This window comes from Schistocerca cancellata, chromosome 9 (assembly GCF_023864275.1).
Source record: "Schistocerca cancellata isolate TAMUIC-IGC-003103 chromosome 9, iqSchCanc2.1, whole genome shotgun sequence".
Classification (NCBI taxonomy): Eukaryota; Metazoa; Arthropoda; class Insecta; order Orthoptera; family Acrididae; genus Schistocerca; species Schistocerca cancellata.
In genome coordinates, this window is record NC_064634.1 from 219292118 (window position 1) to 219307149 (window position 15032).

The 15032-nt window shown below is 44.9% G+C and overlaps 1 protein-coding gene across 1 annotated transcript in view; it reads right to left on the bottom strand.

Annotated features, from left to right (window-relative positions):
• LOC126100525 (cuticle protein 18.6-like) overlaps positions 1 to 15032 on the bottom strand; it is a 174061-nt gene that overhangs the window by 3910 nt on the left and 155119 nt on the right. Inside the window, exon 2 of the mRNA XM_049911140.1 lies at positions 2672 to 2913. Coding sequence (XP_049767097.1) covers positions 2672 to 2913 — 242 coding nt within the window. The remainder of the gene's footprint in view (positions 1 to 2671; positions 2914 to 15032) is intronic.

The following is a 15032-nucleotide window of genomic DNA, read 5'->3' on the forward strand; positions in this document are numbered from 1 at the left end:
TGAGCACCATCTTCTACCAATGAATTGAAGTGAATGTGACAAATTACTTATTGCAGCATACTGTTTGCGCAATCTGTTGAGAAATGCCTTCCTCAAAAACGAACATCTATTGATTACAGAAAGCTGTACAACAATCTGGTGGTGGTTTTTCACAACTAGAAGGTATCATCAATACACCAATCTACCGTTTACTTTCAAAGTGAAGGTATTGTGAAATGTGACTTTCTCGTTGCACTTTACATTGTTCATTTTATAATGTACTTGCCGTTTTCAATTTTTATCGTCACAGAAAAGAGTAATGCGAAAATTGACCTTCAAGTTCATTTTCATCATTCTAATTCTACATCTACGTCTTTGTGTCGTCCGACTTCCGTCGCAACACTGCTCACTGGTGCAGTGCTGCGGCAGCTGCCGCAACAGTCGCGCGTCGCATCCCAAACTCGAACTGCGCATGCGCCAGCAGGCAACTTCTGACGTCACGTAGCGACCCGTCGCAGTCGCTAGTGTGCGTCGCGTCTTGGACAACGTACCTTTATACAGACGTGTTCCAAGTGAAGCTGTGGGGGATGAGAAAGGTCATCCGTCTTTCAACAAAAGCATTACAACGCTGCTCCGAAAGTAAAGAGAGATCCATCACAGTTTTAAACGTAGCCACAATCTTGCTGAATGGCAGATATAAACGAAGACGAAATTAATGTCAGGAGAGGCATGTCTGAAGCGTTCAACGGAGCTAAAGTAAAATTCTGTGTACCGGTCTGATAAAAACTTCCGAGAGGTTTTGGTCCCCGGTTATCAGTAAATGGATCGAAGTCGTCTACCAAACGACTTAGTAAACGTACTATTACTGAAACAGGGCATCATAGAAAGAAGTACAAAATCCTAAATTCGCCTGCACTTGATAGTGACGTATGTACGCTAAGCTATGGAGCAAGTCACCGACGTAAAGAAATATGAAGTACAGTTTCATATTTTTGTATGAGATTTATTGTCTCACAATTAAAATAAAAATGTGTTCCAACTCTATATTTCTGACCATGGATTTCGGGACATTCCCTTTGATTGTAAGACACAATGCTGCAACTTCAAACGCCCTCAGAAATATTCCCATTTGGGACTCCCTTGGCCTCACTGTCAATTCGCCTGATATTTGGCTGAAAAGTCGATGACTGTGCAAGGGGTCAGAGCTCGAACTGCACAGTCAGCCTTTAAGAACGAGCCAAAAATAGCCGATAACAAGTGATATGCTTACCATGGATGCTGTCTAAACCTTCTTCCTACATCAGTTACAGGGTAATGGCTACAAATATGTTTCGCTTGGACTGCTCTTCGTTGCCTTGTTCATCATTGTGGTATTGGAATTTGTGCTACAGACTGTTGTTGCTCGAAATTACCCTACATCAGATGCCTCTTCAGCTTAGTCGACTTTGCTGTTCTATTGTTGTCATTGTATCTGTATGGTTCAAATGGCTCTGAGCACTATGGGACTTAACTTCTGAGGTCATCAGTCCCCTAGAACTTAGAACTACTTAAACCTAACTAACCTAATTACATCACACATATCGATGCCCGAGGCAGGATGCGAACCTGCGACCGTATCGGTCGCGCGGCTCCAGACTGTAGCGCCTAGAACCGCTCGGCCACCCCGGCCGGCTTGTATCTGTATCCACACCCCCGGAGCTTCTACTACGCTATCGCAATAAACTTGTATTAGTGCAAAAACCAGGTTAACAAAACTTCCCGGTAGATTAAAACGGAGTGCCAGATCGGGAAACGAAGCTGAAACCTTTGATTTCACGTGCATCCCGTGGAAGGAAGGAATTGCGCAAAGCATGCGGGAGAACTTATGTGATGACGAAATAAGTCTCGGCTGAACAGCCTGGTGTGAGTGTACAAAGGACACAATATTTTGCTGCCATCATCAGGTGTCCTGATGTACTGCCAAGGGACGGCAGGCGTGAGGTATATATCAGATTACCCCTCCCTCGGGCGCTCCCTCCGCCGTCCGCGCCGCGGGAGCTCTCTCGGCTATCCGCGCCGGGGTCTGACGCCCGACTTGTGGCACAGCGTCTGGGTGTTCCCTCGTAGGTCCGCGCCCAGGGAGGTTTCCTGGCAGCGTTTTGGAGGTTCCTCCCCCTGCTCTCGAAGTCAGTACATTTTGGGATATTTCTACTTTCTCCTTAATCCGAGTAATGGCTGGTTCCAACGCTTGGTTAAGCGAATAGCCGCTGTCACGATTCAATTCAGGTTTTCTTACTCTGATCTCTATAGCTTCTTTGATGATACAGTCGTTTGTATACTCACACCAGGCTTTTCACCCGAGATTTATTTCGTCATGAAATACGCCTGGAGAAATTGAAGAATCACAGCTTATGTGATGTTTAGAAATTCGGAAAGAGGCGCTGGTGGAAGTAATGCTGTGAGGGTGGATCGTGACTTCGGCCTGGATAAGTCAGTCGGCAAGAGCACTGCCCGAGAAAGGCGAGGTTCTGGGTTGGATTCCTGTTCTGATATAGTTTCATTCTACGAGCGAAGTTTTAAAACAGCGCACAATCCGCTGAAGAGTGAACGGTTCGGTCTGGAAACAAAATTTAGAACTCCGTCTGTGACGACTGTGCTTCATCGGAGGAGTAAGTGACACGTGGGAGGAGGCTGGGGAGGCTGAGGGACGCACCTGTAGCCCGCGTCGTCGGCGACGTAGTGGACGACCCGGACGACGCCGTCCGGCTGCAGGAGGCCGTAGCTGCCGGTGACGGTGCCGTTGGCGTGGCGCTCCTCCTGGCGGAAGTGCGTGTTGCCCGTGGCGGCGTCCTCCACGTCGTAGCCCCAGGCGTACGTGCCCGGCCCGTGCGGCTCCACCTCGTGGTACGACGTGCTGCCCTCCGCCAGGCTCAGCGGCGACGCCCGCGTCGGCGACTGCACAAGCACGGCAAAGCGTGGTGTTAGTGTCACTGCGACGTGAATGTCTTCACAGGGCACGATTACGCTACAGCTTCGTTGCATACACGTGGCCAGAGTGACACTGTGCAGAACAAACAAGCCCCCTGAGTCTTAGTGGAGCATTTAAACTGCTCCATCGCTCCTCGCTTCACTTCACGCGCCAATCCTCGACTGACGAAAATATCTGGCTGACAAAGCCCCGGCATATTGCCTTAAGGAAACACACTGACCGTTACCTGCAACGCTCTGCAAAGCTTAAAGAAGAGATAGTTAAAATAACAAAGTGACGTAGCATATTAACTACTCGGTGGACATCAGTGAATGTGAGGGAGCGTGTTGCCAAAGAACTCCCAGTCGCTCAAAGAAAGCTGAACCTCAAATCGCTTAAGGTCATCGTGACTGTAGCGCCAAATGGGCCTGGGCCCGCAACACGAGGCAGTTGAAGGAACGGTTAGGGTTGTTTGGGTTGTTTGGGGTAGGAGACCAGACAGCGAGGTAATCGGTCTCATCGGATTAGGGAAGGATGGGGAAGGGAGTCGGCCGTGCCCTTTCAAAGGAACCGTCCCGGTATTTGCCTGCAGCGCTTTGGGGAAATCACGGGAAACCTAAATCAGGATTACCGGACGCGGGATTGCACCGTCGTCCTTCCGAATGCGAGTCCAGTGTGCTAACCACTGCGCCACCTCGCTCGGTGAAGGAACGACAAAAGGCAGTCCTTCTCAGTGAGTGAGCACTTACGGTGCACCGTGAGGGTGTTATTCATTATACCATACACTGAAGCACCAAATAAGCTAGTATAGGCATGCGTATTCAAATATAGAGATATATAAACAGGCAGAATGCGGCGCTGCGGTCGGCAACGTCTAAATAGACAAGTGTCTGGAGCAGTTGTTAGATCGCGTACTGCTGCTACAATGAAAGCTTATCAAGATTTAAGTGAGTTTGACCGTGGTCTTATAGTCGGCGCACGAGTGATGGTGCACAACATCTCCGAGGTAGGGATGAAGTGGAGATTTTCCCGGACGACCATTTCACGAGTGTGCCGTGAATATCCGGAATCTGGTAAAACATCACCAACATCGCTGCGGCCGGAAGAAGATCTTGCAACAACGAGACCAACGACGACAGAACAGAATTGTTGAACGTCTCCGCAAATTGCTGCAGATTTCAATGCTGTGCCATAAACAAGTGTCAGCGTGCGAACCATTCAGCGAAACGGCATCGATATGGGCTCTTGGAGGCGAAGGCCCACTTATGTACCTTTGATTCCCGACACAAAGCTTTACGCCTCGCGTGGGCACGTCAACACCGACATTGGACTGTTGACAGAAAACATGTTGCCTGGTCGGACGCGTCTCGTTTCAAATTGTATCGAGTGGATGGAAGTGTATGGGTATGGAGACAACCTCATGAATACATGGACCCTGCATGTTACCAGGGCACTGTTCAAGCTGATGGACGCTCTTTAATAGTGTGGGGCGTGTGCAGTTGGAGTGATACGTCTAGGTACGACTCTGACAGATGACTCGTACGTAAGCATCCTGTCTCATCACCTGCATCCATTCATGTCCATTGTGCATTCCGACGGACATGGGCAATTTCAACGACACCTCAAACGTCCTGAATTGCTACAGAGTGGCTCCAGGAATACTCTTCTAACTTTAAACGCTTTCGCTGGCCACCAAAGTGCCCAGACATGAACATTATTGAACTTATCTGTGATACCTTGCAAGTTATTGTTCAGAAGAGATCTCCACTCCCTCGTACACTTACAGATTTATGGGCAGCCCTGCAGTGTTCATGGTGTCAATTCCCTCCAGTACTAATTCAGACATTAGTCGAGTCCATGCCACATCGTGTTGCGGCACTTCTGTGTGCTAGCGGGAGCCCTTCACGATATTAGGCAGGTATACAAGTTTCTTTGGCTCTTCAGAGTAGTTAAAGTAACAAGGTAACACTGCATATTAACTACTCGGTGGAAATGAATGAAAGTGCGGGACCGTGTTGCCAAAGGTATCTCAGACGTGTACTGAAATCTGGACGTGAAATCGCGTGAAGTCAGTGTGACTGTAGCGCCAATTGGGACTGCCCCGGAACACGAGACAGTTGAAGGAACGTCAAAAGGCAGTGCTTCTGAGACAGAGAGCAGTTATGGTGCACTGTGGTGGCGTTCTCCATTATACAATAGAACAGGGATAACAGCTGGACGACGTTACACGGGGAAGCCTCACAAAGAAATTAGAAAACGGATGAAGTGTGACGAGTAGACCAGGAATTTGGCTTTGCTCACAGCATTGGTTAACGTTCCGAAACGCAGGAGAGGAGGTGGTCTACCATTGTCATCTACAGCAGCAGACGTCCGCTACGTTATGCAACGGGCAACAGGGGACCCACGTCAAAGGGCGAGTCGCATTACAAGCACATTTGTCCTCACTGAAAGATACGCAGGCGCGCGATCCACAATGGCACGGCGAAGGCACCACTGGTCTCTTTGTCCGATGACCAGTAGGTTGTGTACCGTCAGTGGGTTTGTGTGCTCTTCACGAATGAAATGGAGGCTTTTGCTTAAATTCCCCATGGAATCTTGCTCTTTCATTTCACAAAAATCAGAGCGACGAAGTTGATGCTACCTCATCAGTTGGTTATTAATATTCACAGTTGATTATCACGAACTGCGACATAATCGCGTGTACAAACAGTGATCCAATACTGTAAAATGCTTTTTTATTCCAGTCTCTGATCACAAATGAATTCTTTAGACGATGACCCGTTTCACTCTGCAATGACCATCCTCAGATCTTTTTTACACCATGTCCTAAGGTGATACGGCCATAATGGCATCGTCAAAACATATAAATATAATCAGCATAGCATCGTCACATAGATTTAAAATGTGGTGTAGAATAGGCCAACAAAAAAAAATGCCTTGAAAAGGATACGATCCGTATCGGACGACGATGCGCAGCAGGCAGTTACGAACTTCTTCACGCAGCAGGGCACGGTGTTTTACCAAATGGGTATCTCCAATCTGGTGCGTCGGTGGAATTATTGCCTCAGTGCTCACGGCGATTTGGCCTGATTGGCGTTCCCATTCTGGATTGTACTGCCTTAGAACGGCAACTGTTCGCCGTTTGTACTATCAGACAATCGCTCTTAGAACAAAATTGCATGTTGTATCGAACTTTCAGTTCTTTAACTATTTCTGTTTCAACAATACTTATGATAGAGTGAAAAGTTTGATTTTCTCCATTGTCATTAGAGAGCATTATAACTGTTTTCGTAAATTACACAGTAGACCAGAAGCTTTTTTTAGAAATGATTTCATTGTACCGTTTCTGGTTTTGGGCCTGGGCACATCGTCAGACGACAGCATTGATTTCTTGGCAGTTTCTACATTTTTGTCTTCTTGAAAAACTCTCGTTTACACATCGCAGACTACGATTTGATTCAAGACTTTCTTGCAAATAGAACTCAACACGTCCCTCTTAAGGGAACTAAATCGAAAGATATAAAGGTAATGTCCGGACTACCACAGGGAAGTGTGAGAGGATCTTTGCTGATCACAATAGATATATAAATAAATGATCTAGCAGAAAGCGTCGGATGCTCTTTAAGGCTATTCGCAGATGATGCGATTGTCTATACCAAAGTAGCAACGCCAGAAGATAGTAAGAATTTGCAGAACGACCTGCAGAGTATTGATGAACGTTGCAGACACTGGCAGTTGACACTGAACGTAAATAGATGTGACATACTGCTCATTCATACGAAAAGAAATCCACTACTGTACATCTACACTATTGATGATAAACATCTGGATACAGATTCTGCCGTAAAATATCTAGGCGTAACTATCCAGAGCAACCCTAAGTGGAATGATCATATAAAACAGATAGTGGGAAAAGCAGACACAAGACTCAGATTCATCGGAAGAACCTTAAGGAAATGTAACTCATCCACGAAAAAAGTGGCTTATAAGGCGATTGTTCGCCCCATTATTGAGTATTGTTCATCTATCTGGGATCCCTATCAGGTAGGGTTGATAGAGGAGATAGAGAAGATCCAACGAAGAGCAGCGAGTTTCGTCACGGGATCGGTTACCTGGCGAGAGAGCGTTACGGAGATGCTAAACAAACTCCATTTGCAGAGGTTACAAGAGAGACATTGTGCATCACGGAAAGATTTACTATTGAAATTTCGGGACAGCACTGTTCAGGAGGAGTCAAACAACATATTACTTCCCCCCCCCCCCCCTCATACTTCTTGCGTATTGACCACGAGAAGAAAATTCGAGAAATTAGAGCCCATACAGAGGCTTACCGACAATCATTCTTCCCACGCACTATTCGCGAGTGGAACAAGGTTGGAGGGATCAGATAGTGGTACTGAAAGTACCCTCCGCCCCACACCATTACGTGGTTTGTGGAGTATGATGTAGATGTAGATGAGATTTCATTCTCTTCTTCGATCCATACTGCTCCATGAGGCGAACAAAACACAAGGATTAGTTTTTGTTTTAGATTCTCTTTTTCTGTCGATGTTATTCCATGAATGAACTAAATACAAGGTTTAGTTTAGTCCACGGATCAGAATGGACTGAAAAAGAGAACAAACCTGTCTCTTGTAGTGTGTAAGAAAGAGCTTTTTATGAGGACATAAACATAAAGCCTGCTAAGAAATCAGCGCTATCGTTTGAAGATAGGCTCAGTCGCGAAATTAGTAACATTACAATAAAATCATTTCTATAAAAATAGTGGCTGGTTGCGGTATTTTCTACAGCGTAATTAGTGAAAAGCTTGTTGTGACATTTCCAACTGTCTGAAAAAGCGCTCTGCAATTAAACTTGAGCTTTCGATATAACTGATAGAAGCATACGTTGTGTGGACATTCTGTATACAGAGGATGCAATCCGTACCTCTTCCTCCTTCTCATTGCCAATAGTCACAGTTTTGCCGTTTTCATTTCACCCCTCCGAAAATAATGCATTCAGCTTGCTATTTGAACACCAGACTCCCTGCATCGAGAAACCTTCTCAAGCTGTGTGAGGTATGCATATTAGTTTGGTCACTCTGTAAATTCTGTGCCTGATATTCATAGCTCATGCAGAGCAAAACCATGAAGGCGAGTACTCTTTGACAATTGCTACAATATCTGCGACTTTTGCATCGTCTCTGCCTGAAAGGGCTATCAAAGCTACTCGCATTCAATGTTGAGTAGCAGATATATTTTGAAGGATTGTCAGATTATTTTCTTCATAAGTGTGATACGAGTATGATGCTGTTGGAGTATGACTATTTTTGATGTTTTTATGGAGAGAGAAGCTAAGGAGATTATTTGTGAGTTATTTTCGAATGTTGAGGGATGGAGGTAAGCATGTAAGCGAGTAGAACTGTTTTGTGTTATTGAGATTATAGTAACGAATTTCAGATGGGACTGTTATATGGAATGCTGTGATAGGAAGATGAGATACCCCTTGCATATTCCTTGAAGTCACGGCATATAGATACTACTGTGAACATTCAGTTGATTTTTAAGGCATTACTTTTGAATTTGGAGTTTCATTTGAATTTTGTCAAAATCCATTTCTTATCAGTTAAAATTCCCACCCTTCATTCGGTTTGTTAGGTACGTACGCACGTAGCACTTTGTGGTACGACGTTTTCAGGAGTTGCTTTTAACGCTAATTTCCTGCTTTATGCTGTGCGCTGCTTTTAAGAAATCTGTAAATACTGTTTTCTAGGACACGAGGCAAGTGAAAACACAGTTCAAGGCAGGAATTTGTTTGTAAGTTTAGTTGCGCATTTACTTCAGAAGTCAGGTTACATTGAGGGTAGCATTTCGTTTTTATAGGAGAATTTAGTTTCAATTTTTATAAAACGTTGAGCCAATCATATTAAGTCTTTACATAATTCAGTATAGTCAAAGTTCTGCACAGTACACGACTTTAGGTTAGGAATTAGTTTGTTTGGTAACCGTTTTGGTAGACACTTTTAGGAAGATTCACTCAGATGCAAGCAGAGGTTGCGTGCCAGCAGCGAAAACATACCCTTGGCAATATTCTTTCCAGCAGGCACAGATGCAGGGTGTGATTCAAAAGGGTGGTGGCAGGGGCGTCAACCTCGTGTTCCAACTAAACAGAGATGCCTCCTAAAGGTATTCCCTAATCACGGCCGAGCTCTAACCCCTCGCAATTTTGGGGATGAAATGCACGGGGAGAATGAAACCACGTTAATGTTTTCAATAGGGTACTGAAGCACAGATTAAGATCTAAATACGTGAATTCGCCCCCAAGGAACAACCAAGAAACAGACAGAAGTATTTTCCAAAATTAGGACTGCAACCAAATCTTTAGTTTTGTGCACCACAACACTAACTTTTCCTTGTGACGTCGACTACAGAAGATCAGTATACTCCATTCGCTAAAGATGCATATCAAGCGCTGCATAACATCTACATCTGGGGCACGAAATCCGGACCCAGTCTCAGGTTGCCTTTCTAATGACTTTCAGGAAAAACAAAAATCTGGTTTTCAATATGTCATCTAAATAGAGACCGAACTGAAAAATTAAAAATGCTGATGTAATCTACTCATTAACAGATATAGCCTTAGTGAAATGGCCGGCCAGGGTGGCCGAGCGGTTCTAGGTGCTACAATCTGGAAGCGCGCGACCGCTACGATCGCAGGTTCGAATCCTGCCTCGGGCATGGATGTGTGTGATGTCCTTAGTTAGGTTTAAGTAGTTCTGAGGGACTGATGACCTCAGAAGTTAAGTCCCATAGTGCTCAGAGCCATTTGAACCATTTCTTATGTGAAATGTTAAAGGCAGTAAGATAAATATTACAGTTAAAAAATTTGCATTTGTCTGTAGATAGCGGAATTTACTACGTGCAGATACCCAAACTGTGTTCATCCTGTGTTTGAGAATGACACCAGTTATTGACTTGCAACAACCTTTACACACAATTTCAAACTTTTGAGAAATATTTTATCGCTGTCCATGATCCCTCCCCTCGCCCCTCCCCACCCCGTCCCCTCCACAGAGACACACAAAAGCGATGAAAGGAAAAATGTTTATCGTTTACTACATTTTCGCTGTTCATAAAGTAAAACCGCCGCATCAGGCGTGACGTTTAAATTTATCATTTCTTTGCTACAAACTGTATTTGCAACGCATTTTGCGGACAATATCCACATATACCACTGAATTTGCCTGCAAAATTATATCATCTTATGACACACATTTCAGCTGATATGATGTCAGAAATATTGAGATGTGTGAAAAACCAACTTTCTCTTTAAACGAAGTGCAAATTACCCAGAATATACCCACCTAGTGCTTCATAACGAGAGCAGTTAGCGACTTCCAACGAACTTAAGACCTAATTTCGAATCTTACGTTTCTCGCCGACAGCCCCGCACCTCCACTCTCAACGCCCCTCAATATGATGGAAGGAAAAATGTTCATCTCTTGCTACATTTTCGCTGTTCATGCAGTAAAATTGCGCCACGAAGCATGATGTTTTAAAATATTACTGGTTTTTTATTAGCTGTTTCTTAAACGCATTTTAGATACAGTCTTCATTCATACCACTGACTGTAAATGGAAAATTTATACGTTTCTATGACTCATAGTTCAACAGATATGATGTTTCTAAAAGTTGAGATGCGTGAAAAACTAGCTTTCGGTTGAAACGGAATTCAGATTTCCCAGAATATAGTCATCCAGTGTTTGAGGATAAGAGCACTTAACGACTTTAAATAAATATTAAACATAATTTCAAAGTTTTTGTAAACTTTCTTTATCACACTAACTCGTTTGTAAAGTAGACTAATCAAAAGTCTGAAGCTGTTTTATGCAACGGTGAGCTATACATGACGGTGCTTGCTGAAGAAGATGAAGACGCTTCACGCCGTTCGGTTATGCAACACTTCGCACACAGCAGTTGCGCTGTGTATCTATATACACGAGGAACACTTGCTCTGTTAGCGCGGCCACTGCCGCCTTTCGCTTTCACTTAGCGCTCCCCCAATAGCTTAAAGAGAGTATTTGACAAATACGACAATTGTTTTCTGTATTCCTGTCGAAAGCAGCCTTTCCAACTGAGCAGCTGGTGTTGTAGCGACAGGTACACCAGTTTAGTTACGTAATTGAGGTAATTGTGGCTATCGTGTAAAAAGAGAGGATAGCGATCGCTCCGATTACTTCACCTTTCTAAAACAAACGGCTGCAAGTTGCAAGCGAACTATGGATGCAGCACCTACCTGCCGACCGGGCATCCGCTCTCGATATTCCCGTCGCCGCTGAGGCAGTTGGCTTTAGTTACGCTCGCACCCAGCGGAGCGTGGCGAAACCTCGTCTCCGCCACCGTGTGATTGCCGCTGCTCGCTCTTCCGCCTGCGGGGTCAACAGCACGGGTCGCCGAGTTGCCCAAGCCCAGGAAGGCGGTGAGACAAATCATGCCGTCCGCGGCTGTATTTCTGCTTCGTCTTGGCGGCGGCGGCCGTGGGGGGCGGTTTCGAAAGATCCGTAGGTCACTGCCACGGTCGTGGCTTTAATTGCCACCCGCCTCCCACATGCAGAGATGCGTGCCGCGGCCCACGCACCTACGCGGAGTTGTGTTGCGTAATCACGGCCACCAGACTACCACTGCGCGCCGCGTCCGATGTGGATCGCGTTTCCGGTAAAGAGCCTTAAGCTATGTCGTCTACACGTTTCCCTCCCTCTTTGCAACTTCGTTCAGCCAACTGACACTTTTAGCAGCACAATCTGTGTGTTTTGTTGTATGTTTACATCCGTCATCATTTTCTCCTTGAAGAAAATAGTGAAAATATCCCGATAAGTCCCGTCTCCAGTATATGTAGGCATTTGTTCTATTCCAACATATTTATCATTTTAGCACAACAAATAATTTATATAATATGGACAAATAAAATTTACGAGTAAAATTTACTTACCACAACAAATAAAGCGAATAAAGTCCATTGATCTTTATCACACAAGAAATAATTTGTAAAATATAACCATGTATATGCAACTGTCCACCTCTCGCCTCTATGGTGGCTTGGGACCCGTTCAGTGGGGAGAATATCTGGTGAGCAGACAGTCGATTCATCCTTAAGAGCCGAAACCAGGATAGATGGTAATGTTGGACGCTTGCGTCGGAGCGAAATCAATGTTTTAACTCGTGCCAAAGGTGTTCTGATGGGCCCAGACCGAGACTGTGGGCAGGCTAGTCGATTCCAGGACTGTAATTGCTCACAACCCAGTGCCTCTATTCTGCTTTATGAGATGCTGGTACAAACGACCATCGTCTCCTAACTGTTCCTCTACTGTATGCAGTACTCAATGCCGTAAAATTTGTTCATATTCTTCGTCTTCGCAAGGGCAATAAGAGGACCATAGCCTAACAAAAAAAGACCCTTCCACTTCGTAACCTCCTCCCAATTTCAACGTTGGCACTATTCAGGAAGACATTTGACGTTACGCAGGCGTTCGCTAAACCCAAATGAAAAAAAAAAAAATGGTTCAAATGGCTCTGAGCACTATGGGACTTAACATCTGTGGTCATCAGTCCCCTAGAACTTAGAACTACTTAAACCTAACTAACCTAAGGACATCACAAACATCCATGCCCGAGGCAGGATTCGAACCTGCAACCGTAGCGGTCGCGCGGTTCCAGACTGAAGCGCCTAGAACCGCTCGGCCACACCGGCCGGCTAAACCCAAATCCTTCGGTGGGATTCCCATAAGGTATAGTGTGAGTCATCACTCCAGGTCGTTCGTCTCCAATCTCCACTGTCCCGTGGTGTGGCTCTTTACATCACCTCAAGCGTCGCTTGATACTGTCCACAGTCATATGTGGCTTATGATGAGTTTATCGACCATTGTACCCCATTCTTTTCAACTCCCTACACACAGTCATTATGCTAGCTGGACTGCTGGTGGCACTCTGGAACTAATGAGTCACTCCTCCCTCTAAATTCGTGCTATTTTTTACAGCCATCTACATCTACATCCATACTCCGCAAGCCACCTGATGGTGTGTGGAGGAGGGTACTTTGAGTACCTCTATCGGTTCTCCTTTCTATTCCAGTCTCGTATTGCTCGTGGAAAGAAAGATTGTCGGTATGCCTCTGTGTGGGCTCCAATCTATCTGATTTTATCCTCATGGTCTCTTCGCGAGATATACGTGGGAGGGAGCAACATACTGCTTCACTCCTCCGTGAAGGTATGTTCTCGAAAGTTCAACAAAAGCCCGTACCGAGCTACTGAGCGTCTCTCCTGCAGAGTCTTCCACTGGAGTTTATCTATCATCTCCGTAACGCTTTGGGGATTACTAAATGATCCTGTAACGAAGCGCGCTGCACTCCGTTGGATCTTCTCTATCTCTTCTATCAACCCTATGTGGTACGGGTCCCACATTGGTGAGCAATATTCAAGCAGTGGGCGAACAAGTATACGGTAACCTACTTCCTTCGTTTTCGGATTGTATTTCCTTAGGATTCTTCCAATGAATCTCAGTCTGGCATCTGCTTTACCGACGATCAACTTTATATGATTATTCCATTTTAAATCACTCCTAATGCCTACTCCCAGATAATTTATGGAATTAACTGCTTGCAGTTGTTGACCTACTATATTGTAGCTAAATGATAAAGGATTTTTCTTTCTGTGTATTCGCAGCACATTACACTTGTCTACATTGAGATTCAATTGCCATTCTCTGCACCATGCGTCAATTCGTTGCAGATCCTCTTGCATTTCAGTACAATTTTCCATCGTTACAACCTCTCGATATACCACAGCATCATCCGCAAAAAGCCTCAGTGACTTCCGATTTTATCCACAAGGTCATTTATGCATACTGTGAACAGCAACGGTCCCACGACACTCCCCTTTCGGCACTCCTGAAATCACTCTTTCTACGGAAGACTTCTCTCCATTGAGAATGACTTACTGCGTTCTGTTATCTCGGAACTCCTCAATCCAATCACACAATTGGTCTGATAGTCCATATGCTCTTATTTTGTTCATTAAACGACTGTGGGGAACTGTATCGAACGCCTTGCGGAAGTCAAGAAACACGGCATCTATCTGGGAACCAGTGTCTATGGCCATCTGAGTCTCGTGGACGAATAGCGCGAGCTGGTTTTCACACGATCGTCTTTTTCGAAACCCATGCTGATTGGTACAGAGTAGATTTCCAGTCTCCAGAAAAGTCATTATACTCGAACATAATACGTGTTCCAAAATTCTACAACTGATCGACGTTAGAGATATAGGTCTACAGATCTGCACATCTGTTCGACGTCCCTTCTTGAAAACGGGGATGAACTGTACCCTTTTCCAATCCTTTGGAACGATACGCTCTTCTAGAGACCTACGGTACACCGCTGCAAGAAGGGGGGGGGGGGGGCACGTTCCTTTGCGTACTCTGTGTAAAATCGAACTGGTATCCCGTAAAGTCCAGCGGCCTTTCCTCTTTTGAGCGATTTTATTTGTTTCTCTATGCCTCTGTCGTCTATTTCGATATCTACCATTTTGTCATCTGTGCGACAATCTAGAGAAGGAACTACAGTGCAATCTTCCTCTGTGAAACAGCTTTGGAAAAAGACATTTAGTATTTCGACCTTTAGTCTGTCATCCTCTGTTACAGTACCATTTTGATCACAGAGTGTCTGGACATTTTGTTTTGATCCGCCTATCGCTTTGACATAAGACCAAAATTTCTTAGGATTTTCTGCAAAGTCAGTACACAAAACTTTACTTTCGAATTCTTTGAACTCCTCTCGCATAGCCCTCCTCACACTACATTTCGCTTCGAGTAATTTTTGTTTGTCTGCAAGGCTTTGGCTATATTTATGTTTGCATGGAAGTTCCCTCGGTTGTTGTACCACGGTGGCTCTTTACCCTCTCTTACGATCTTGCTTGGCACATACTCATCTAATGCATATTGTACGATGGTTTTCAACTTTGTCCACTGATCGTCAACGCTATCTGTAGTTGAGACAAAACAGTTGTATTGAGCCGTCAAGTACTCTGAAATCTGCTTTTTGGCACTTGTCCTAAACAGAAAAATCTTCCTACCTTTTT